Source organism: Panulirus ornatus, chromosome 58 (assembly GCF_036320965.1).
Source record: "Panulirus ornatus isolate Po-2019 chromosome 58, ASM3632096v1, whole genome shotgun sequence".
In the NCBI taxonomy this organism is placed as follows: domain Eukaryota; kingdom Metazoa; phylum Arthropoda; class Malacostraca; order Decapoda; family Palinuridae; genus Panulirus; species Panulirus ornatus.
The window spans coordinates 4,885,696-4,911,303 of NC_092281.1; the positions used below are offsets into that span (position 1 = coordinate 4,885,696).

Here is a 25,608-nt window from a genome sequence, read left to right on the forward strand (position 1 = left end):
GTGGGGGAGGGGGCGAAAATTTTGGGAGCCTTGAAAAATGTGTGGAAGTCGAGAACATTATCTCGGAAAGCAAAAATGGGTATGTTTGAAGGAATAGTGGTTCCAACAATGTTGTATGGTTGCGAGGCGTGGGCTATGGATAGAGATGTGCGCAGGAGGATGGATGTGCTGGAAATGAGATGTTTGAGGACAATGTGTGGTGTGAGGTGGTTTGATCGAGTAAGTAACGTAAGGGTAAGAGAGATGTGTGGAAATAAAAAGAGCGTGGTTGAGAGAGCAGAAGAGGGTGTTTTGAAATGGTTTGGGCACATGGAGAGAATGAGTGAGGAAAGATTGACCAAGAGGATATATGTGTCGGAGGTGGAGGGAACGAGGAGAAGAGGGAGACCAAATTGGAGGTGGAAAGATGGAGTGAAAAAGATTTTGTGTGATCGGGGCCTGAACATGCAGGAGGGTGAAAGGAGGGCAAGGAATAGAGTGAATTGGAGCGATGTGGTATACAGGGGTTGACGTGCTGTCAGTGGATTGAATCAAGGCATGTGAAGCGTCTGGGGTAAACCATGGAAAGCTGTGTAGGTATGTATATTTGCGTGTGTGGACGTATGTACATGTGTATGGGGGGGGGTTGGGCCATTTCTTTCATCTGTTTCCTTGCGCTACCTCGCAAACGCAGGAGACAGCGACAAAGTATAAAAAAAAAAAAAAAAAAAAATATATATATATATATATATATATATATATATATATATATATATATATATATATATATATATATATATATATATATATAATTTTTTTATACTATTCGCCATTTCCCGCATTAGCGAGGTAGCGTTTAGAAAAGAGGACTGAACCTTAGAGGGAATATCCTCATTAGGTCCCCTTCTCTGTTCCTTCTTTTGGAAAATTAAAAACGAGAGGGAAGGGTTTCCAGCCCCCCCACCCCCCTCCCTCCCCTTTTAGTCACCTTCTACGACACGCAGGGAATATGTGGGTAATATTCTTTCTCCCCTATCCCCTATATATAAGATACAAAACTAACACATAGGAATATGAGATTGTTTCATCATACCATTTCAGATAAATGGTTACACTATATCACTGGAAACTAATTACAATAAGTGTTTTTTTTTTTCTTTCATACTTATCACCATTTCCCACAATAGCAAGGTAGTGCCAGAAAAAGATGAAGGAAGGCCACATCCACTCACATCCATTCTCAAGCTGTCATGAGTAATGCACCGAAACCATAGCTCCATAACCACATCCAGGCTCCACAGACCTTTCCATGGTATACCCCAAGACATTTCACATGCACAGGTTCAAGTCACTGACAGCTTGTCAACCCCATTATACCACATCTTTCCAATGCACTCTATCTCATGCACTTATCTGACCCTCCAGTATGTTCAGGCCCCAATCGCTCATAATATTTTTCACTTCGCCCTTCCATCTCCAATTTAGTCTCCCCATTCTCCTTGTTCCCTTCAATTACGACACATATATCCTCTTTGTCAACCTTTCCTTACTCATTCTATCCATATGTTCAAACCATTTCAACACACTCTCTTCTGCTCTCTTAACCACACTGTTTTTATTACCATACGTCTCTCTTGCCCTTTCATTAATCACTCGATCAAACCACCTCACATCATATATTGTATTGTCCTCAAACATTTCATATCATCACATCCACCCTCTTCTGCACAACACTAGCTGTAGCCCATACTTTGCACCCATATAATATCTTTAAGACTACTATTCCTTCAAACACACACATTTTTCCCCACCTAGATAACATTCTCTCTTTGCCCACATTCCTCAGCACTCCCAGAACCTACACCCCCTCCTACACCCTATGACACTTTTGCTTCCATGGTTCCATTCACTGCAATGTCCACTTCCAGACATTTAAATTACTTCACTTTCTTCAATTTTTCTCCATTCAAACTTACACACCAACTAACTTGCCCCTCAGCCCTGCAAAACCTAATAACCTTGCTTTAATCACATTCACTCTTAACTTTCTGTTTAAACACACTATTCCAAACTCAGTCACCAACTTCTGCAGTTTCTCACTCGAATCTGCCAAAAGTCCTATATCATCAGCAAATAACAACTGACTCACTTCCCAGGCCCTCTCATCCCCAAAAGACTGCATACTCACCCGTCTTGCATTTAACTCCCTCACCAAGCCATCCATAAACAAATTAAACAATCATGGTGACATCACACACCCCTGCTGCATACCAATCTTCACTTAGAACCATTCACTCTCCTCTCTCCCTGCTCAAACATAAGCCATACACCCCTGATTAAAACTTCTCACAGCTTCTAATGGCTTACCTCACACATCATATATTAAGACATTCCACACACTATCCATTATCATCTGCCTACCATCCACCTAAGCAACCCACATGCATCTCTTGCACATGCCTCACTGCTTCCCTAAATACTTCCCATTCCTCACCCACTCACATCACTTCATTTGTTCTCACCTTTTGCTATTCTACACTAAATCTGTCCATATATTTCTTCACACAAGTCTCCTTTCCAAGCTCACTTACTCTCACCACTCTCTTCTCCCCAATATTGTTTCCTCTTTTTCGGAAACCACAACAAATCTTCACCCTCGCCTCTACAAGATTGTGGGCAGACATCCCATCAGCTGCCCCTTTCATCACGTTTACATCCAAAAGTCTCTCTTTTACATGCCTATAAGTTAATATGTAACCTAATAATGTTTGTTGGCCATCTCTCCTAATCACATAAGTATACTTGTGTTTTCCCTTCTGTCCTAATCACATAAGTATACTTGTGTTTTCCCCTCTTTTTAAACCAGGTATTCCTAATCACTAGTCTTTTTTTCAGCACACAACTTCACATACTTAGTTGCTGTCTCCCACGTTAGCGAGGTGGCACAAGAAAACAGACGAAAGCATGGCCCAACCCACCCACATATACATGAATATACAGAAACGCCCACACACCTATATATTTCAACGTATACATGCACAGATATATACATATATACACACGTAAATATTCATACTCACTGTCTTCATCCATTCCTGTCGCCACCTAGCCACATATGAAACGGCACCCCCCTCCCCCAGCGCGTGCGCGGTAGCACTAGGAAGAGACAACTAAGGCCACATTCGTTCACACTCAGTCTCTAGCTGTCATGTGTAATTCACCAAAACCACAGCTCCCTTTCCACATCCAGGCCCCACAGAACTTTCTATAGTTTACCCCAGATGCTTCACATGCCTTGGTTCAATCCATTGACAGCACGTCAACCCTGGCATACCACATTGTTCCAATTCACTCTATTCTTTGCATGCTTTTCAAACTCCTGTACGTTCAGGCCCTAATCGCTCAAAATCTTTTTCAATCCATCCTTCCGCCTCTAATTTGGCATCCCACTTCTCTTCCACCTCTGACACATATATCCTCTTTGTCAATCTTTCCTCACTCATTCTCTCCATGTGACCATACCATTTTAATACACCCTTTTCTGCTCTCTAAACCACACTCTTTTTATTACCACACATCTCTCTTATCCTTTCATTACTTACTCGATAAAACCAACTTCACACCACATATTGTCCTCAAACATTTCATTCCCAACACATCCACTCTCCTCCGCACAACCTTATCTATAACCCATGCCTCGCAACCATATAACATCGTTGGAACCACTATTCCTTCAAACAAAGCCATTTTTGCTCTGCGAGATAATGTTCTTGCCTTCCACACATTCTTCAACGCTGCCAGAACCTTCGCCCCCTCCCCCACCCTGTGACTCACTTCCACTTCCATTGTTCCATCTACTGCTAAATCCACTCATTGATATCTAAAACACTTCACTTCCTCCAATTTTCCTCCATTCAAACTTACCTCCCAGTTAACTTGTTCCTCAACCCTACTAAACCTAATAACCTTGCTCTTGTTCACATTTACTCTCAACTTTCTTCATTTACACACTTCACCAACTCAGTCACCAATTTCTACAGTTTTTCACCCATATCAGCCACCAGCGCTGTATCATCAGAGAACAACTGACTCACTTCCCAAGCCTTCTCATTCACAACAGACCGCATACTTACCCCTCTTTCCAAAACACTTGCATTCACTTCCCTAACAACCCCTTCCATAAACAAATTAAACAACCATGGAGACATCACGCACCCCTGCCATAAATTTACATTCACTGGGATCCAATCACTTTCCTCTCTTCCTACTTGTACACATGCCTTACATTCTTGATAAATGTAAAGCAACTTACCTCCCACACCATATACTCTTAATACCTTCCATAGAGCATCTCTATCAACTCTTACCATATACCTTCTCCAGATCCATAAATGCTGCATACAAATACATCTGTTTTTCTAAGTATTTCTCACTCACAGTCTCCAAAGCCAACACCTGATCCACACATCCTCTACCACTTCTGAAACCACACTGCTCTTCCCCAATCTGATGCTCTGTACATGCCTTTACCCTCTCAATCAATACCCGCCAATATAATTTCCCAGGAATACTCAACAAACTTATACCTCTGAAATTTGAAGACTCACCTTTATTCCCTTTGCCTTTGTACAATAGCACTATGCATGCATTCTGCCAATCGTCAGGCACCTCACCATGAGCCATACATAAACTGAATATCCTTACCATCCAGTCAACAATACGGTCACCCCCTTTTTTAATAAATTCCACTGCAATACCATCCAAACCTGCCACCTTGCCAGCTTTCATCTTCCACAAAGCTTTCACTACCTCTTCTCTGTTTACCAAACCATTCTCCCTGACCCTCTCATGTTGCACACCACCTCGACCAAAACACCCTATATCTGCCACTCTATCATCTAACACATTCAACAAACCTTCAAAATAGTCACTCCATCTCCCTCTCACTTCACCAATACTTGTTATTACCTTCCCATTAGCCCCCTTCACTGATGTTCCCATTTCTCTTATCTTATGCACTTTATTTACCTCCTTTCAAAACATCTTTTTATTCTCCCTAAAATTTAATGATACTCTCTCACCTCAACTCTCATTTGTCCTCTTTTTCACCTCTTGCACCTTTCTCTTGACCTCCTGCCTCTTTCTTTTATACATCTCCCAATCATTTGCACTATTTCCATGCAAAAATCATCCAAACGCCTCTCTCTTCTCTTTCACTAACAATCTTAACTACCCACCTCCCACGCTTTTCATGCCACAAGCATCTTTTGCACAAGCCATCATGCTTCCCTAAATACATCCCATTCCACCCCCACTCCCTTTACGTCTTTTACTCTCATCTTTTTCCATTCTGCACTCAATCTTTCCTGGTACTTCCTCACACAAGTCTCCTTTCCAAGGTCACTTACTCTCACCACTATTTTCACCTTAACATTCTCTCTTCTCTCCTGAAAACCTCTACAAATCTTCATCTTCAACTCCACAAGATAATGATCAGACATCCCACCAGTTGCCCCTCTCAGCACATTAACATTCAATAGTCTCTCTTTCATGCGCCTATCAATTAACACCCAATCCAATAAAGTTCTCTGGCCATCTCTCCTACATACATACATATTACTTATGTATACTACTATTTCTAAACAAGGTATTCCCAATCACCAGTCCTTTTTCAGCACACAAATCTACAAGCTCTTCCCCATTTCCATTTACAACACTGAACAACCCCCATGTACACCAATTATACCCTCAGCTGCCACATTACTCACCTTTACATTCAAATCACCCATCACTATAACCCGGTCTCTTGCATCAAAGACTGTTAACACACTCATTCAGCTGCTCCAAAACACTTGCCTCTCATAATCTCTCTTCTCATGCCCATGTGCATCGCACCAATAAGCACAGTTTCTCTCTCCATCCACTTTCAGTTTTACTCATATAATCGAGAATTTACTTTCTTGCCTCTATCACATACTCCCACAACTCCTGTTCAGGAGTATTGCTACTCCCTTCCCTTGCTCTTGTCCTCTCACAACCCCTGACTTTACTCCAGGTATTCCCAAACCACTCTTCCCCTTTACCATTGAGCTTTTGTTTCACTCAGAGCCAAAAATCCAGGTTCTTTCCTCAAACCTATCTCTCCTTTTTTCACATCTTGGTTACATCCACACACATTTAGGCACCACAATCTGAGCCTTCGAGGAGATGAGCACTCCCCGCGTGACTCCTTCTGTTTCCCTTTTAGAAAGTTAAAAAATGGATGTCACATAATGGTTCAACCTCTGGCTATGGAAAAAGGAAATGTATAATTTATTTACACAAACGTCAATAGTAGTTCTCATCAATTTGACCACTGTATCAATATTCTTGGAAAGAGGGGCAAGTATGAAGTCTGTTGGGGATGAGAGAGCTTGGGAAGTGAGTCAGTTGTTGTTCGCTGATGATATAGCCCTGGTGGCTGATTCATGCGAGAAACTGCAGAAGCTGGTGACTGAGTTTGGTAAAGTGTGTGAAAGAAGAAAGTTAAGAGTAAATGTGAATAAGAGCAAGGTTATTAGGTACAGTAGGGTTGAGGGTCAAGTCAATTGGGAGGTAAGTTTGAATGGAGAAAAACTGGAGGAGGTAAAGTGTTTTAGATATCTGGGAGTGGATCTGGCAGCGGATGGAACCATGGAAGCGGAAGTGGATCATAGGGTGGGGGAGGGGGCGAAAATCCTGGGAGCCTTGAAGAATGTGTGGAAGTCGAGAACATTATCTCGGAAAGCAAAAATGGGTATGTTTGAAGGAATAGTGGTTCCAACAATGTTGTATGGTTGCGAGGCGTGGGCTATGGATAGAGTTGTGCGCAGGAGGATGGATGTGCTGGAAATGAGATGTTTGAGGACAATGTGTGGTGTGAGGTGGTTTGATCGAGTAAGTAACGTAAGGGTAAGAGAGATGTGTGGAAATAAAAAGAGCGTGGTTGAGAGAGCAGAAGAGGGTGTTTTGAAATGGTTTGGGCACATGGAGAGAATGAGTGAGGAAAGATTGACCAAGAGGATATATGTGTCGGAGGTGGAGGGAACGAGGAGAAGAGGGAGACCAAATTGGAGGTGGAAAGATGGAGTGAAAAAGATTTTGTGTGATCGGGGCCTGAACATGCAGGAGGGTGAAAGAGATGTGTGGAAAAAAAAAGAGCGTGGTTGAGAGAGCAGAAGAGGGTGTTTTGAAATGGTTTGGGCACATGGAGAGAATGAGTGAGGAAAGATTGACCAAGAGGATATATGTGTCGGAGGTGGAGGGAACGAGGAGAAGAGGGAGACCAAATTGGAGGTGGAAAGATGGAGTGAAAAAGATTTTGTGTGATCGGGGCCTGAACATGCAGGAGGGTGAAAGGAGGGCAAGGAATAGAGTGAATTGGAGCGATGTGGTATACAGGGTTTGACGTGCTGTCAGTGGATTGAATCAAGGCATGTGAAGCGTCTGGGGTAAACCATGGAAAGCTGTGTAGGTATGTATATTTGCGTGTGTGGACGTGTGTATGTACATGTGTATGGGGGGGGGGGGTTGGGCCATTTCTTTCGTCTGTTTCCTTGCGCTACCTCGCAAACGCGGGAGACAGCGACAAAGTATAAAAAAAAAAAAAAAAAAAAAAAAAAAAATATATATATATATATATATATATATATATATATATATATATATATATAGAAGTATAAAAGAAAGAGACAGGAGGTCAAGAGAAAGGTGCAAGAGGTGAAAAAAAGGGCAAATGAGAGTTGGGGTGAGAGACTATCAGTAAATTTTAGGGAGAATAAAAAGATGTTCTGGAAGGAGGTAAATAGGGTGCGAAAGACAAGGGAGCAAATGGGAACTTCAGTGAAGGGCGTAAATGGGGAGGTGATAACAAGTAGCGGTGATGTGAGAAGGAGATGGAGTGAGTATTTTGAAGGTTTGTTGAATGTGTCTGATGACAGAGTGGCAGATATAGGGTGTTTTGGTCGAGGTGGTGTGCAAAGTGTGAGGGTTAGGGAAAATGATTTGGTAAACAGAGAAGAGGTAGTAAAAGCTTTGCGGAAGATGAAAGCCGGCAAGGCAGCAGGTTTGGATGGTATTGCAGTGGAATTTATTAAAAAAGGGGGTGACTGTATTGTTGACTGGTTGGTAAGGTTATTTAATGTATGTATGACTCATGGTGAGGTGCCTGAGGATTGGCGGAATGCGTGCATAGTGCCATTGTACAAAGGCAAAGGGGATAAGAGTGAGTGCTCAAATTACAGAGGTATAAGTTTGTTGAGTATTCCTGGTAAATTATATGGGAGGGTATTGATTGAGAGGGTGAAGGCATGTACAGAGCATCAGATTGGGGAAGAGCAGTGCGGTTTCAGAAGTGGTAGAGGATGTGTGGATCAGGTGTTTGCTTTGAAGAATGTATGTGAGAAATACTTAGAAAAGCAAATGGATTTGTATGTAGCATTTATGGATCTGGAGAAGGCATATGATAGAGTTGATAGAGATGCTCTGTGGAAGGTATTAAGAATATATGGTGTGGGAGGCAAGTTGTTAGAAGCAGTGAAAAGTTTTTATCGAGGATGTAAGGCATGTGTACGTGTAGGAAGAGAGGAAAGTGATTGGTTCTCAGTGAATGTAGGTTTGCGGCAGGGGTGTGTGATGTCTCCATGGTTGTTTAATTTGTTTATGGATGGGGTTGTTAGGGAGGTAAATGCAAGAGTCCTGGAAAGAGGGGCAAGTATGAAGTCTGTTGGGGATGAGAGAGCTTGGGAAGTGAGTCAGTTGTTGTTCGCTGATGATACAGCGCTGGTGGCTGATTCATGTGAGAAACTGCAGAAGCTGGTGACTGAGTTTGGTAAAGTGTGTGGAAGAAGAAAGTTAAGAGTAAATGTGAATAAGAGCAAGGTTATTAGGTACAGTAGGGGTGAGGGTCAAGTCAATTGGGAGGTGAGTTTGAATGGAGAAAAACTGGAGGAAGTGAAGTGTTTTAGATATCTGGGAGTGGATCTGTCAGCGGATGGAACCATGGAAGCGGAAGTGGATCATAGGGTGGGGGAGGGGGCGAAAATTTTGGGAGCCTTGAAAAATGTGTGGAAGTCGAGAACATTATCTCGGAAAGCAAAAATGGGTATGTTTGAAGGAATAGTGGTTCCAACAATGTTGTATGGTTGCGAGGCGTGGGCTATGGATAGAGATGTGCGCAGGAGGATGGATGTGCTGGAAATGAGATGTTTGAGGACAATGCGTGGTGTGAGGTGGTTTGATCGAGTAAGTAACGTAAGGGTAAGAGAGATGTGTGGAAATAAAAAGAGCGTGGTTGAGAGGGCAGAAGAGGGTGTTTTGAAATGGTTTGGGCACATGGAGAGAATGAGTGAGGAAAGATTGACCAAGAGGATATATGTGTCGGAGGTGGAGGGAACGAGGAGAAGAGGGAGACCAAATTGGAGGTGGAAAGATGGAGTGAAAAAGATTTTGTGTGATCGGGGCCTGAACATGCAGGAGGGTGAAAGGAGGGCAAGGAATAGAGTGAATTGGAGCGATGTGGTATACAGGGGTTGACGTGCTGTCAGTGGATTGAATCAAGGCATGTGAAGCGTCTGGGGTAAACCATGGAAAGCTGTGTAGGTATGTATATTTGCGTGTGTGGACGTATGTACATGTGTATGGGGGGGGGGGGGTTGGGCCATTTCTTTTGTCTGTTTCCTTGCGCTACCTCGCAAACGCGGGAGACAGCGACAAAGTATAAAAAAAAAAATATATATATATATATATAATTTTTTTATACTATTCGCCATTTCCCGCATTAGCGAGGTAGCATTTAGAAAAGAGGACTGAACCTTAGAGGGAATATCCTCATTAGGTCCCCTTCTCTGTTCCTTCTTTTGGAAAATTAAAAACGAGAGGGAAGGGTTTCCAGCCCCCCCACCCCCCTCCCTCCCCTTTTAGTCACCTTCTACGACACGCAGGGAATATGTGGGTAATATTCTTTCTCCCCTATCCCCTATATATAAGATACAAAACTAACACATAGGAATATGAGATTGTTTCATCATACCATTTCAGATAAATGGTTACACTATATCACTGGAAACTAATTACAATAAGTGGTTTTTTTTTTCTTTCATACTTATCACCATTTCCCACAATAGCAAGGTAGTGCCAGAAAAAGATGAAGGAAGGCCACATCCACTCACATCCATTCTCAAGCTGTCATGAGTAATGCACCGAAACCATAGCTCCATAACCACATCCAGGCTCCACAGACCTTTCCATGGTATACCCCAAGACATTTCACATGCACAGGTTCAAGTCACTGACAGCTTGTCAACCCCATTATACCACATCTTTCCAATGCACTCTATCTCATGCACTTATCTGACCCTCCAGTATGTTCAGGCCCCAATCGCTCATAATATTTTTCACTTCGCCCTTCCATCTCCAATTTAGTCTCCCCATTCTCCTTGTTCCCTTCAATTACGACACATATATCCTCTTTGTCAACCTTTCCTTACTCATTCTATCCATATGTTCAAACCATTTCAACACACTCTCTTCTGCTCTCTTAACCACACTGTTTTTATTACCATACGTCTCTCTTGCCCTTTCATTAATCACTCGATCAAACCACCTCACATCATATATTGTATTGTCCTCAAACATTTCATATCATCACATCCACCCTCTTCTGCACAACACTAGCTGTAGCCCATACTTTGCACCCATATAATATCTTTAAGACTACTATTCCTTCAAACACACACATTTTTCCCCACCTAGATAACATTCTCTCTTTGCCCACATTCCTCAGCACTCCCAGAACCTACACCCCCTCCTACACCCTATGACACTTTTGCTTCCATGGTTCCATTCACTGCAATGTCCACTTCCAGACATTTAAATTACTTCACTTTCTTCAATTTTTCTCCATTCAAACTTACACACCAACTAACTTGCCCCTCAGCCCTGCAAAACCTAATAACCTTGCTTTAATCACATTCACTCTTAACTTTCTGTTTAAACACACTATTCCAAACTCAGTCACCAACTTCTGCAGTTTCTCACTCGAATCTGCCAAAAGTCCTATATCATCAGCAAATAACAACTGACTCACTTCCCAGGCCCTCTCATCCCCAAAAGACTGCATACTCACCCGTCTTGCATTTAACTCCCTCACCAAGCCATCCATAAACAAATTAAACAATCATGGTGACATCACACACCCCTGCTGCATACCAATCTTCACTTAGAACCATTCACTCTCCTCTCTCCCTGCTCAAACATAAGCCATACACCCCTGATTAAAACTTCTCACAGCTTCTAATGGCTTACCTCACACATCATATATTAAGACATTCCACACACTATCCATTATCATCTGCCTACCATCCACCTAAGCAACCCACATGCATCTCTTGCACATGCCTCACTGCTTCCCTAAATACTTCCCATTCCTCACCCACTCACATCACTTCATTTGTTCTCACCTTTTGCTATTCTACACTAAATCTGTCCATATATTTCTTCACACAAGTCTCCTTTCCAAGCTCACTTACTCTCACCACTCTCTTCTCCCCAATATTGTTTCCTCTTTTTCGGAAACCACAACAAATCTTCACCCTCGCCTCTACAAGATTGTGGGCAGACATCCCATCAGCTGCCCCTTTCATCACGTTTACATCCAAAAGTCTCTCTTTTACATGCCTATAAGTTAATATGTAACCTAATAATGTTTGTTGGCCATCTCTCCTAATCACATAAGTATACTTGTGTTTTCCCTTCTGTCCTAATCACATAAGTATACTTGTGTTTTCCCCTCTTTTTAAACCAGGTATTCCTAATCACTAGTCTTTTTTTCAGCACACAACTTCACATACTTAGTTGCTGTCTCCCACGTTAGCGAGGTGGCACAAGAAAACAGACGAAAGCATGGCCCAACCCACCCACATATACATGAATATACAGAAACGCCCACACACCTATATATTTCAACGTATACATGCACAGATATATACATATATACACACGTAAATATTCATACTCACTGTCTTCATCCATTCCTGTCGCCACCTAGCCACATATGAAACGGCAACCCCCTCCCCCAGCGCGTGCGCGGTAGCACTAGGAAGAGACAACTAAGGCCACATTCGTTCACACTCAGTCTCTAGCTGTCATGTGTAATTCACCAAAACCACAGCTCCCTTTCCACATCCAGGCCCCACAGAACTTTCTATAGTTTACCCCAGATGCTTCACATGCCTTGGTTCAATCCATTGACAGCACGTCAACCCTGGCATACCACATTGTTCCCATTCACTCTATTCTTTGCATGCTTTTCAAACTCCTGTACGTTCAGGCCCTAATCGCTCAAAATCTTTTTCAATCCATCCTTCCACCTCTAATTTGGCATCCCACTTCTCTTCCACCTCTGACACATATATCCTCTTTGTCAATCTTTCCTCACTCATTCTCTCCATGTGACCATACCATTTTAATACACCCTTTTCTGCTCTCTAAACCACACTCTTTTTATTACCACACATCTCTCTTATCCTTTCATTACTTACTCGATAAAACCAACTTCACACCACATATTGTCCTCAAACATTTCATTCCCAACACATCCACTCTCCTCCGCACAACCTTATCTATAACCCATGCCTCGCAACCATATAACATCGTTGGAACCACTATTCCTTCAAACAAAGCCATTTTTGCTCTGCGAGATAATGTTCTTGCCTTCCACACATTCTTCAACGCTGCCAGAACCTTCGCCCCCTCCCCCACCCTGTGACTCACTTCCACTTCCATTGTTCCATCTACTGCTAAATCCACTCATTGATATCTAAAACACTTCACTTCCTCCAATTTTCCTCCATTCAAACTTACCTCCCAGTTAACTTCTTCCTCAACCCTACTAAACCTAATAACCTTGCTCTTGTTCACATTTACTCTCAACTTTCTTCATTTACACACTTCACCAACTCAGTCACCAATTTCTACAGTTTTTCACCCAAATCAGCCACCAGCGCTGTATCATCAGAGAACTGACTCACTTCCCAAGCCTTCTCATCCACAACAGACCGCATACTTACCCCTCTTTCCAAAACACTTGCATTCACTTCCCTAACAACCCCTTCCATAAACAAATTAAACAACCATGGAGACATCACGCACCCCTGCCGTAAATTTACATTCACTGGGATCCAATCACTTTCCTCTCTTCCTACTTGTACACATGCCTTACATTCTTGATAAATGTAAAGCAACTTACCTCCCACACCATATACTCTTAATACCTTCCATAGAGCATCTCTATCAACTCTTACCATATACCTTCTCCAGATCCATAAATGCTGCATACAAATACATCTGTTTTTCTAAGTATTTCTCACTCACAGTCTCCAAAGCCAACACCTGATCCACACATCCTCTACCACTTCTGAAACCACACTGCTCTTCCCCAATCTGATGCTCTGTACATGCCTTTACCCTCTCAATCAATACCTGCCAATATAATTTCCCAGGAATACTCAACAAACTTATACCTCTGAAATTTGAAGACTCACCTTTATTCCCTTTGCCTTTGTACAATAGCACTATGCATGCATTCTGCCAATCGTCAGGCACCTCACCATGAGCCATACATAAACTGAATATCCTTACCATCCAGTCAACAATACGGTCACCCCCTTTTTTAATAAATTCCACTGCAATACCATCCAAACCTGCCACCTTGCCAGCTTTCATCTTCCACAAAGCTTTCACTACCTCTTCTCTGTTTACCAAACCATTCTCCCTGACCCTCTCATGTTGCACACCACCTCGACCAAAACACCCTATATCTGCCACTCTATCATCTAACACATTCAACAAACCTTCAAAATAGTCACTCCATCTCCCTCTCACTTCACCAATACTTGTTATTACCTTCCCATTAGCCCCCTTCACTGATGTTCCCATTTCTCTTATCTTATGCACTTTATTTACCTCCTTTCAAAACATCTTTTTATTCTCCCTAAAATTTAATGATACTCTCTCACCTCAACTCTCATTTGTCCTCTTTTTCACCTCTTGCACCTTTCTCTTGACCTCCTGCCTCTTTCTTTTATACATCTCCCAATCATTTGCACTATTTCCATGCAAAAATCATCCAAACGCCTCTCTCTTCTCTTTCACTAACAATCTTAACTACCCACCTCCCACGCTTTTCATGCCACAAGCATCTTTTGCACAAGCCATCATGCTTCCCTAAATACATCCCATTCCACCCCCACTCCCTTTACGTCTTTTACTCTCATCTTTTTCCATTCTGCACTCAATCTTTCCTGGTACTTCCTCACACAAGTCTCCTTTCCAAGGTCACTTACTCTCACCACTATTTTCACCTTAACATTCTCTCTTCTCTCTGAAAACCTCTACAAATCTTCATCTTCAACTCCACAAGATAATGATCAGACATCCCACCAGTTGCCCCTCTCAGCACATTAACATTCAATAGTCTCTCTTTCATGCGCCTATCAATTAACACCCAATCCAATAAAGTTCTCTGGCCATCTCTCCTACATACATACATATTACTTATGTATACTACTATTTCTAAACAAGGTATTCCCAATCACCAGTCCTTTTTCAGCACACAAATCTACAAGCTCTTCCCCATTTCCATTTACAACACTGAACAACCCCCATGTACACCAATTATACCCTCAGCTGCCACATTACTCACCTTTACATTCAAATCACCCATCACTATAACCCGGTCTCTTGCATCAAAGCTGTTAACACACTCACTCAGCTGCTCCTAAAACACTTGCCTCTCATAATCTCTCTTCTCATGACCATGTGCATCGGCACCAATAAGCACAGTTTCTCTCTCCATCCACTGTCAGTTTTACTCATATCAATCTAGAGTTTACTTTCTTGCCCTCTATCACATACTCCCACAACTCCTGCTTCAGGAGTAGTGCTACTCCCTCCTTTGCTCTTGTCCTCTCACCAACCCCTGACTTCACTCCCAGGGTATTCCCAAACCACTCTTCCCCTTTACCATTGAGCTTTGTTTCACTCAGAGCCAATAAATCCAGGGTTCTTTCCTCAAACCTATCTCTCCTTTTTTCTCATCTTGGTTACACCCACACACATTCAGACACCACAATCTGAGCCTTCGAGGAGAATGAGCACTCCCTGCTTGACTCCTTCTTCTGTTTTCCCCTTTTAAAAAGTTAAACATATTATTTTCTATTATACTTTGTCACTGTCTCCAGCGTTAGCGAGGTAGCACAAGGAAACAGACAAAAGAATGGCCTAACCCACCCACATACACAAGTATATACATACACGCCCACATACACACATATGCATACATGCACATTTCAACGTATACATACATATACATACACAGACATGTATATACACATGTACATATTCATACTTGCCGCCTTCATCCATTCCCGTCGCCATCATCATCATTATTACCATCATTATTATACTTTGTCGCTGTGCTCATCCTCCCCGACGACTCAGATTAGGGTGTCTAAATGTAAGTGGATGTAACCAAGATGAGAAAAAAAGTGAGATAGGTAGTATGTTTGAGGACTGAGTGAAACGAAGCTCAAGGGTAAAGGGGATGAGAGGTTAGGGAAAGTCTTGGAAGTAAAGTCAGAGGTTGATGAGAGGACAAGAGCAAAGGAAGGAGTGCACTACTCCTGAAGCAGGAGGTGTAGGAGTGTGTGATAGAGTGTAAGAGAGTAAGCTCTAGATTGATATGGGTAAAACTGAAAGTGGATGGAGAGAGATGGGTGATTATTGGTGCCTATGCACCTGGTCATGAGAAGAAAGATAAAGAGAGGTAAGTGTTTTGGGAGCAGCTGAGTGAGTGTGTAAGCAGCTTTGATGCACAAGACTGGGTTATAGTGATGGATGATTTGAATGCAAAGGTGAGTAATGAGGCAGTTGAGGGTATAATTGGTGCATGGGGTGTTCAGTGTTCTAAATGGAAATGGTGAAGAGCTTGTAGATTTGCGAGCTGATAAAGAACTGGTGATTGGGAATACCTGATTTAAAAAGACAGATATACATAAGTATACATATGTAAGGAAGAGAGATGGCCAAAGAACATTAGTGGATTATGTGTTAATTGATAGGTGCGTGAAAGAGAGACTTTTGGATGTTAACGTGCTGAGAGAGGCAACTGGAGAGATGTTGATCATTATCTTGTGGAGGCAAAGGTGAAGATTTGTGGAGATTTTCACAAAAGAAGAGAGAATGTTGAGGTGAAGACAGTAGTGAGAGTAAGTGAGCTTGGGAAGGAGACTTGTGTGAGGAAGTACCAGCAGAGACTGAGTACAGAATGGAAAAAGGTGAGAACAAAGGAGGTAAGGGGAGTGGGGGAGAAATGGGATGTATTTAGGGAAGCAGTGGTGGCTTGCGCAAAAGATGCTTGTGGCATGAGAAAGGTGGGAGGTGGGCAGATTAGATAGGGTAGTGAATGTTGGGATGAAGAAGTAAGATTGTTAGTGAAAGAGAAGAGAGAGGCGTTTGGATGATTTTTGCAGGGAAGTAGTGTGAATGACTGGGAGATGTATAAAAGAAAGAGGCAGGAGGTCAAGAGAAAGGTGCAAGAGGTGAAAAAGAGGGCAAATGAGAGTTGGGGTGAGAGAGTATCCTTAAACTTTAGGGAGAATAAAAAGATCTTTTAGATGGAGGAAAACAAAGTGTGTAAACAAGAAACAAATGGGAAGACTGGTGAAGGGGGATAATGGGGAGGTAATAACAAGTAGTGATGAAGTGAGGAGATGGGGTGAAAATTTTGAAGGTTTGTTGAATGTGTTTGATGATAGAGTGGCAGATATAGGGTGTTTTGGTCAAGGTGGTGTGCAAAGTGAGAGTGTCAGAGAGAATGGTTTGGTAAACAGAGAAGAGGTAGTGAGAGCTTTGCAGAAGATGAAAGCTGGCAAGGCGGCAGGTTTGAAATGGTATTGCAGTGGAATTTATTAAAAAAAAGGGGTGACTGTGTTGTTGACTGGTTGGTAAGGATATTCAATGTATGTATGATTCATGGTGAAGTGCATGAAGACTGGTGGAATGCATGCATAGTGCTATTGTACAAAGGCAAAGGGGATAAAGGTGAGTCTTCAAATTACAGATGTATAAGTTTGTTGAGTATTCAAAGGAAATCATATGGGAGGGTACTGATTGAGAGGGTAAAGGCATGTACAGAGCATCAGACTGGGGAAGAGCAGTGTGGTTTCAGAAGTGGTACAGGATGTGTGGATCAGGTGATTGCTTTGAAGAATGTATGTGAGAAATACTTAGAAAAACAGATGGATTTGTATGTAGCATTTATGGACCTGGAGAAGTTATATGATAGAGTTGATAGAGATGCTCTATGGAAGGTATTAAGAGTATATGGTGTGGGAGGTAAGTTGCTAGAAGCAGTGAAAAGTTTTTGTCAAGGATGTAAGGCATGTGTATGAGTAGGAAGAGAGGAAAGTGATTGGTTCCCAGTGAATGTCGGTTTGCGGCAGGGGCACATGATGTCTCAATGGCTGCTTAATTTGTTTATGGATAGGATTGTTAGGGAGGTGAATACAAGAGTTTTGGAGAGAGGGGCAAGTATGTGGTCAGTTGTGTATCACAGGGCTTGGGAAGTGAATCAGTTGTTGTTTGCTGATGATACAGCACTGGTGGCTGATTAGAGTGAGAAATTTCAGAAGTTGGTGACTGAGTTTGGTAAAGTATGTGAAAGAAGGAAGCTGAGAGTAAATGTGAATAGGAGCATGGTTATTAGGTTTAGTAGGGTTGAGAGACAAGTAAATTGGGAGGTAAGTTTGAATGGAGAAAAATTGGAGGAAGAAAAGTGTTTTAGATATCTATGAGTGGATTTAGCAGTGGATGGAACCATGGAAGCCGAAGTGAGTCACAGGGTGGGGGAGGGGGCTAAGGTTCTGGGAGTGTTAAAGATTGTGTGGAAGGCGAGAACGTTATCTCGGAGAGCAAAAATGGATATGTCTGAAGGAATAGTGGTTCCAACAGTTATATGGTAGCAAAGCATGGGCTATAGATAGGGTTGTGCAGAAGAGGGTGGATGTGTTGGAAATGAAATGTTTGAGGACAATATGTGGTGTGAGGTGGTTTGATCGGGTAAGTAATAAAAGGGTATGAGAGACGTGTCGTAATAAAAAGAGTGTGGTTGAGAGAGCAGAAGAGGGTGTTTTGAAATGGTTTGGTCACAGGCAGAGAGTGAGTGGGGAAAGAGTGACAAAGAGGATATATGTATCAGAGGGGGAGGGAATGAGAAGTGGGAGACCAAATTGGAAGTGGAACTATGGAGTGAAAAAGCTTTTGAGCGATCGGGGCCTGAACATACAGGAGGGTGAAAGGCATGCAAGGAATAGAGTGAATTGGAACGATGTGGTATACTGGGGTCGATGAGCTGTCAATGGATTGAACCAGGACACGGGAAGCGTCTGGAGTAAACCATGGAAAGTTTTGTGGGGCCTGGATGTGGAAAGGGAGCCATGCTTTTGGTGCATTATGCATGACTACTGGAGACTGAGTGTGAACGAATGTGGCCTTTGTTGTCTTTTCCTAGCGCCTACCTCGCTATATATGTATCTATACTTGCTCGCCTTTATCCATTCCTGTAACCATCCTGCCCCACAAGAAACAGCATCACCATCCCCTGCATCAGGAAGACAGTGCCAGGAAACAGACAAAGAATGGCCATATTAGCTCACATCTATACATGAGCTGTCATGTGTAATGTACCAAAACCACAGCTTCCCTTCTATATCCAGGCCCCACAGACCTTACCATGGCTTACCCAAGATGTTTCACATGCCTTGGTTCAGTCTATTGATTGCACAATGACCCCAGTATACCTCAATGTTCCAATTCACTCTATTCCGTGCCTTAAGACTATAATACAGTTATACAAGTTAGGCACTTCCTACTCATCCTATTAGGGTTATAATGCAGCTATACAAAAGAAAATCTTTAATACTTAGCTCTAATGCAACAACAGTAAATGAGCATGGACAGACAAATGCTCAATGAATATTTCAACGTTTGCTCTTATGAAATTTAAAAAGTTAAATATTCTAATTAATGTTTACAATAGCATGTACCTGTTTACAAATCTCCTAATTGTATGACCAAACGAAAAGTTTATAGTGAATGTTGATATCAATACCGATACAATAAATACAATACTGCATGATATTGTGAGACTACGAAATGAATATTTTTCTATCTTAGTGATACACTCTCACTGGATGTTTGTTATTTCTCCCTGGATAAGTTGAGGACTATACTGCTTGTCTCTTGATCATATCATTTTTCTTATATGATGTTCTTTCATTTCAAAAGAAAACTCCCATTTTCCACACATCAGAATGCATGGCATCGGCATTGCATCATACAGTTGGAGACCAAAACAAATCCATAAAAATACATACAGAAAAGCATTAAACTGTTGATCTAATAAAATCTTATTTGATGACAGGGTCTTCTACAGTATTTCAGGTGAATTTCACCAAGTTTACTGCAATCAGCTTGAATTTTGGGTCAGTTAGTGTTCGGAGTTTAGGGATACTGGTAATTTTTCAAACCACAAAAATTTTTTCAACTTGGAAAAAAAAAAGGTGTTTCCAAACCATAGACTGCTGGATTAAAGACATTTCAAGTGTATTTATACATACATATTCATCTCATTTGTTTCAGAAAAAGTAATCATTTCAAATGGTATGCCAAAAAAAATCAACTATTATTCTTCCAAAAGTAATGCACCAAGGGCATAATCAATACCTGTAGCAGCCTCATTCAGTGGGTCACTAACCTTGATAGTTGCAAAAAATATTTCACCCCTATACTGGAAAGCCACCAAATTTTGCTCAGCTTTCCTCTCTGCAGGGCGCACAAAAATCATCCAGTTACTGCGTTCTTCTTGTTGAGTGTCAAGAAGTAAGTAGTCTCCTTCCTCTTGTATTATCTTGAAAACAATGCCAAACCTGTAATGACAGTTCCATTTAAAAAACTAATATTATGAAAATATTATCATATCTTCTACCATCATACTTGATTGTCGTTACTTGCATCAGCAAGGTAGCACTAGGAAATAGACAAAGAAAGACCCATCCACTCATTTACACAAAAACATACAATTTTTTTTTTTTTGCCGCTGTCTCCCGCGTTTGCGAGGTAGCGCAAGGAAACAGACGAAAGAAATGGCCCAACCCACCCCCATACACATGTATATACATACGTCCACACACGCAAATATACATACCTACACAGCTTTCCATGGTTTACCCCAGACGCTTCACATGCCCTCATTCAATCCACTGACAGCACGTCAACCCCGGTATACCACATCGATCCAATTCACTCTATACCTTGCCCTCCTTTCACCCTCCTGCATGTTCAGGCCCCGATCACACAAAATCTTTTTCACTCCATCTTTCCACCTCCACTATATATATAGGCAAAAATTTTGGGAGCCTTGAAGAATGTGTGGAAGTCGAGAACATTATCCCGGAAAGCAAAAATGGGTATGTTTGAAGGAATAGTGGTTCCAACAATGTTGTATGGTTGCGAGGCGTGGGCTATGGATAGAGTTGTGCGCAGGAGGATGGATGTGCTGGAAATGAGATGTTTGAGGACAATGTGTGGTGTGAGGTGGTTTGATCGAGTAAGTAACGTAAGGGTAAGAGAGATGTGTGGAAATAAAAAGAGCGTGGTTGAGAGAGCAGAAGAGGGTGTTTTGAAATGGTTTGGGCACATGGAGAGAATGAGTGAGGAAAGATTGACCAAGAGGATATATGTGTCGGAGGTGGAGGGAACGAGGAGAAGAGGGAGACCAAATTGGAGGTGGAAAGATGGAGTGAAAAGGATTTTGTGTGATCGGGGCCTGAACATGCAGGAGGGTGAAAGGAGGGCAAGAAATAGAGTGAATTGGAGCGATGTGGTATACAGGGGTTGACGTGCTGTCAGTGGATTGAATCAAGGCATGTGAAGCGTCCGGGGTAAACCATGGAAAGCTGTGTAGGTATGTATATTTGCGTGTGTGGACGTGTGTATGTACATGTGTATGGGGGGGGGGTTGGGCCATTTCTTTCGTCTGTTTCCTTGCGCTACCTCGCAGACGCGGGAGACAGCGACAAGGTATAAAAAAAAAAAAAAAAAAATATATATATATATATATATATATATATATACATACATATATATATATATATATATATATATATATATATATATATATATATATACATATATATATATATATATATATATATATATATATATATATATCTTCTTTCTTTCAAACTATTCGCCATTTCCCGAATTAGCGAGGTAGCGTTAAGAACAGAGGACTGGGCCTTTGGGGAATATCCTCACCTGTCCACCTTCTCTGTTCCTTCTTTCGGAAAAATTAAAAAAAATAGAGAGGGGAGGATTTCCAGCCCCCCGCTCCCTCCCCTTTTAGTCGCCTTCTACGACACGCATGGAATACGTGGGAAATATTCTTTCTCCCCTATCCCCAGGGATAAGGGATATATATATATATATATATATATATATATATATATATATATATATATATATATATATATATATATATATATTTTTTGCTTTGTCGCTGTCTCCCGCATTTGCGAGGTAGCACAAGGAAACAGACAAAAGAAATGGCCCAACCCAACCCCATACACATGTATATACATACACGTCCACACACGCAAATATACATACCTAAACAGCCTTCCATGGTTTACCCCAGACGCTTCACATGCCCTCATTCAATCCACTGACAGCACGTCAACCCCGGTATACCACATCGATCTAATTCACTCTATTCTTTGCCCGCCTTTCACCCTTCTGCATGTTCAGGCCCCGATCACACAAAATCTTTTTCACTCCATCTTTCCACCTCCAATTTGGTCTCCCACTTCTTGTTCCCTCCACCTCCGACACATATATCCTCTTGGTCAATCTTTCCTCACTCATTCTCTCCATGTGCCCAAACCATTTCAAAACACCCTCTTCTGCTCTCTCAACCACGCTCTTTTTATTTCCACACATCTCTCTTACCCTTACGTTACTTACTCGATCAAACCACCAAACACCACACACTGTCCTCAAACATCTCATTTCCAGCACATCCATCCTCCTGCACACAACTCTATCCATAGCCCACGCCTTGCAACCATACAACATTGTTGGAACCACTATTCTTTCAAACATACCCATTTTTGCTTTCCGAGATAATGTTCTCGACTTCCACACATTCTTCAAGGCTCCCAGAAATTTCGCCCCCTCCCCCACCCTATGATCCACTTCCGCTTCCATGGTTCCATCCGCTGCCAGATCCACTCCCAAATATCTAAAACACTTTACTTCCTCCAGTTTTTCTCCATTCAAACTTACCTCCCAATTGACTTGACCCTCAACCCTACTGTACCTAATAACCTTGCTCTTATTCACATACATACATACATACAAAAACATATTCTTTTTATCATCATTATCATACTTTGTCGCTGTCTCCCGCGTTAGCGAGGTAGCGCAAGGAAACAGATGAAAAAATGGCCCAACCCACCCACATACACATGAATATACATACACGTTCACACACCCACATATACATACCTATACATCTCAACGTATACACGTATATATATACACACACAGACATATACATATATACACATGTACATAATACATACAGTCTGCCCTTATTCATTCCCGTCACCAACCCGCCACAAATGAAATGAAAACCCCCTCCCCCTGCATGTGCGTGTGGTAGTGCTAGGAAAAGACAACAAAGGCCACATTCGTTCACACTCAGTCTCTAGCTGTCATGTATAATGCACCGAAACCACAGCTCCCTTTCCACATCCAGGCCCCACACAACTTTCCATGGTTTACCCCAGACGCTTCACATGCCCTGGTTCAATCCATTGACAGCATGTCGACCCCAGTATACCACATCGTTCCAATTCACTCTATTCCTTGCCCTCCTTTCACCCTCCTGCATGTTCAGGCCCCGATCACTCAAAATCTTTTTCACTCCATCTTTCCACCTCCAATTTGGTCTCCCACTTCTTCTCGTTCAATCCACCTCTGACACATATATCCTCTTTGTCAATCCTTACTCACTCATTCTCTCCATGTGACAAAACCATTTCAAAACACCCTCTTCTGCTCTCTCAACCACTCTCTTTTTATTACCACACATCTCTAATAACCTTCCATTACTTAATCAAACCACCTCAGACCACATATTGTTCTCAAACATCTCATTTCCAGCACATCCACCCTCCTCCGCACAGCTCTATCTATAGCCCACGCCTCGAAACCATATAACATTGTTGGAATCACTATTCCTTAAAACATACCCATTTTTGCTTTCCAAGATAACATTCTCGACTTCCACACATTTTTCAATGCTCCCAGAATTTTCGCCCCCTCCCACACCCTATGATTCACCTCCACTTCCATGGTTCCATCCGCAGCCAAATCCACTCCCAGATATCTAAAACACTTCACTTCCTCTAGTTTTTCTCCATTTAAACTTAACTCCCAATTAACTTGTCCCTCAACCCTCCTGTTCCTAATAACCTTGCTCTTATTCACATCTACTCTCAGCTTTCTTTTTCATACACTTTACCAAACTCAGTATATACATACATATAAATACAATACACAGACATATACATAAATACGATTATTAGTCATTTATCATACTTGATCGCCATTTCCTGCATCAGCGAGGTAGCGCCAGGAAACAGATCAAGAACGGCCCATCCATTCATATATACAAACGCCCATACATGCATATATACATTCATATACATATAATCATACACATATACATAGATATACGTACACATACACAGACATATACATGTATACACAAGTACAAATTCATACTTGCTTGCCTTAATCCATTCCAGAAGCCACCCTACCCCACAGGAAACAGCAACGTCAACCCTTGCTTCAGCGAGGTAGCACCAGGACAAAAAAGGCCACATTTGTTCATGAGAGGCAAGTGTTTTGGGAGCAGCTGAATGAGTGTGTTAGTGGTTTTGATGCACGAGACCGGGTAATAGTGATGGATGATTTGAATGCAAAGGTGAGTAATGTGGCAGTTGAGGGAATAATTGGTATACATGGGGTGTTCAGTGTTGTAAATGGAAATGGTGAAGAGCTTGTAGATTTATGTGCTGAAAAAGGACTGGTGATTGGGAATACCTGGTTTAAAAAGCGAGATATACATTAGTATACGTATGTAAGTAGGAGAGATGGCCAGAGAGCGTTATTGGATTACGTGTTAATTGACAGGCGCGCGAGAGATACTTTTGGATGTTAATATGCTGAGAGGTTCAACTGGAGGGATGTCTGATCATTATCTTGTGGAGGCTAAGGTGAAGATTTGTATGGGTTTTCAGAAAAGAAGAGTGAATGTTGGGGTGAAGAGGGTGGTGAGAGTAAGTGAGCTTGAGAAGGAGACTTGTGTGAGGAAGTACCAGGAGAGACTGAGTACAGAATGGAAAAAGGTGAGAACAATGGAAGTAAGGGGAGTGGGGGAGGAATGGGATGTATTTAGGGAATCAGTGATGGATTGCACAAAAGATGCTTGTGGCATGAGAAGAGTGGGAGGTGGGTTGATTAGAAAGGGTAGTGAGTGGTGGGATGAAGAAGTAAGATTATTAGTGAAAGAGAAGAGAGAGGCATTTGGACGATTTTTGCAGGGAAAAAATGCAATTGAGTGGGAGATGTATAAAAGAAAGAGACAGGAGGTCAAGAGAAAGGTGCAAGAGGTGAAAAAGAGGGCAAATGAGAGTTGGGGTGAGAGAGTATCATTAAATTTTAGGGAGAATAAAAAGATGTTCTGGAAGGAGGTAAATAAGGTGCGTAAGACAAGGGAGCAAATGGGAACTTCAGTGAAGGGCACAAATGGGGAGGTGATAACAAGTAGTGGTGATGTGAGAAGGAGATGAAGTGAGTATTTTGAAGGTTTGTTGAATGTGTTTGATGATAGAGTGGAAGATATAGGGTGTTTTGGTCGAGGTGGTGTGCAAAGTGAGAGGGTTAGGGAAAATGATTTGGTAAACAGAGAAGAGGTAGTAAAAGCTTCGTGGAAGATGAAAGCCGGCAAGGCAGCAGGTTTGGATGGTATTGCAGTGGAATTTATCAAAAAAGGGGGTGACTGTATTATTGACTGGTTGGTAAGGTTATTTAATATATGTATGATTCATGGTGAGGTGCCTGAGGATTGGCGGAATGCGTGCATAGTGCCATTGTACAAAGGCAAAGGGGATAAGAGTGAGTGCTCAAATTACAGAGGTATAAGTTTGTTGAGTATTCCTGGTAAATTATATGGGAGAGTATTGATTGAGAGGGTGAAGGCATGTACAGAGCATCAGATTGGGGAAGAGCAGTGTGGTTTCAGAAGTGGTAGAGGATGTGTGGATCAGGTGTTTGCTTTGAAGAACGTAGGTGAGAAATACTTAGAAAAGCAAATGGATTTGTATGTAGCATATATGGATCTGGAGAAGGCATATGATAGAGTTGATAGAGATGCTCTGTGGAAGGTATTAAGAATATATGGTGTGGGAGGCAAGTTGCTAGAAG

General features: G+C 41.9%; 1 protein-coding gene across 10 annotated transcripts in view; it reads right to left on the reverse strand.

Annotated features, from left to right (window-relative positions):
* Positions 1–25,608, reverse strand: part of LOC139766865 (uncharacterized) — a 163,997-nt gene that overhangs the window by 41,305 nt on the left and 97,084 nt on the right. For all 10 annotated transcript variants that reach the window (XM_071695864.1, XM_071695865.1, XM_071695868.1 and 7 more), the window contains one exon: positions 19,811–19,982. In XM_071695864.1, coding sequence (XP_071551965.1) covers positions 19,811–19,900 — 90 coding nt within the window. In that variant the 5' untranslated portion in view covers positions 19,901–19,982. The remainder of the gene's footprint in view (positions 1–19,810; positions 19,983–25,608) is intronic.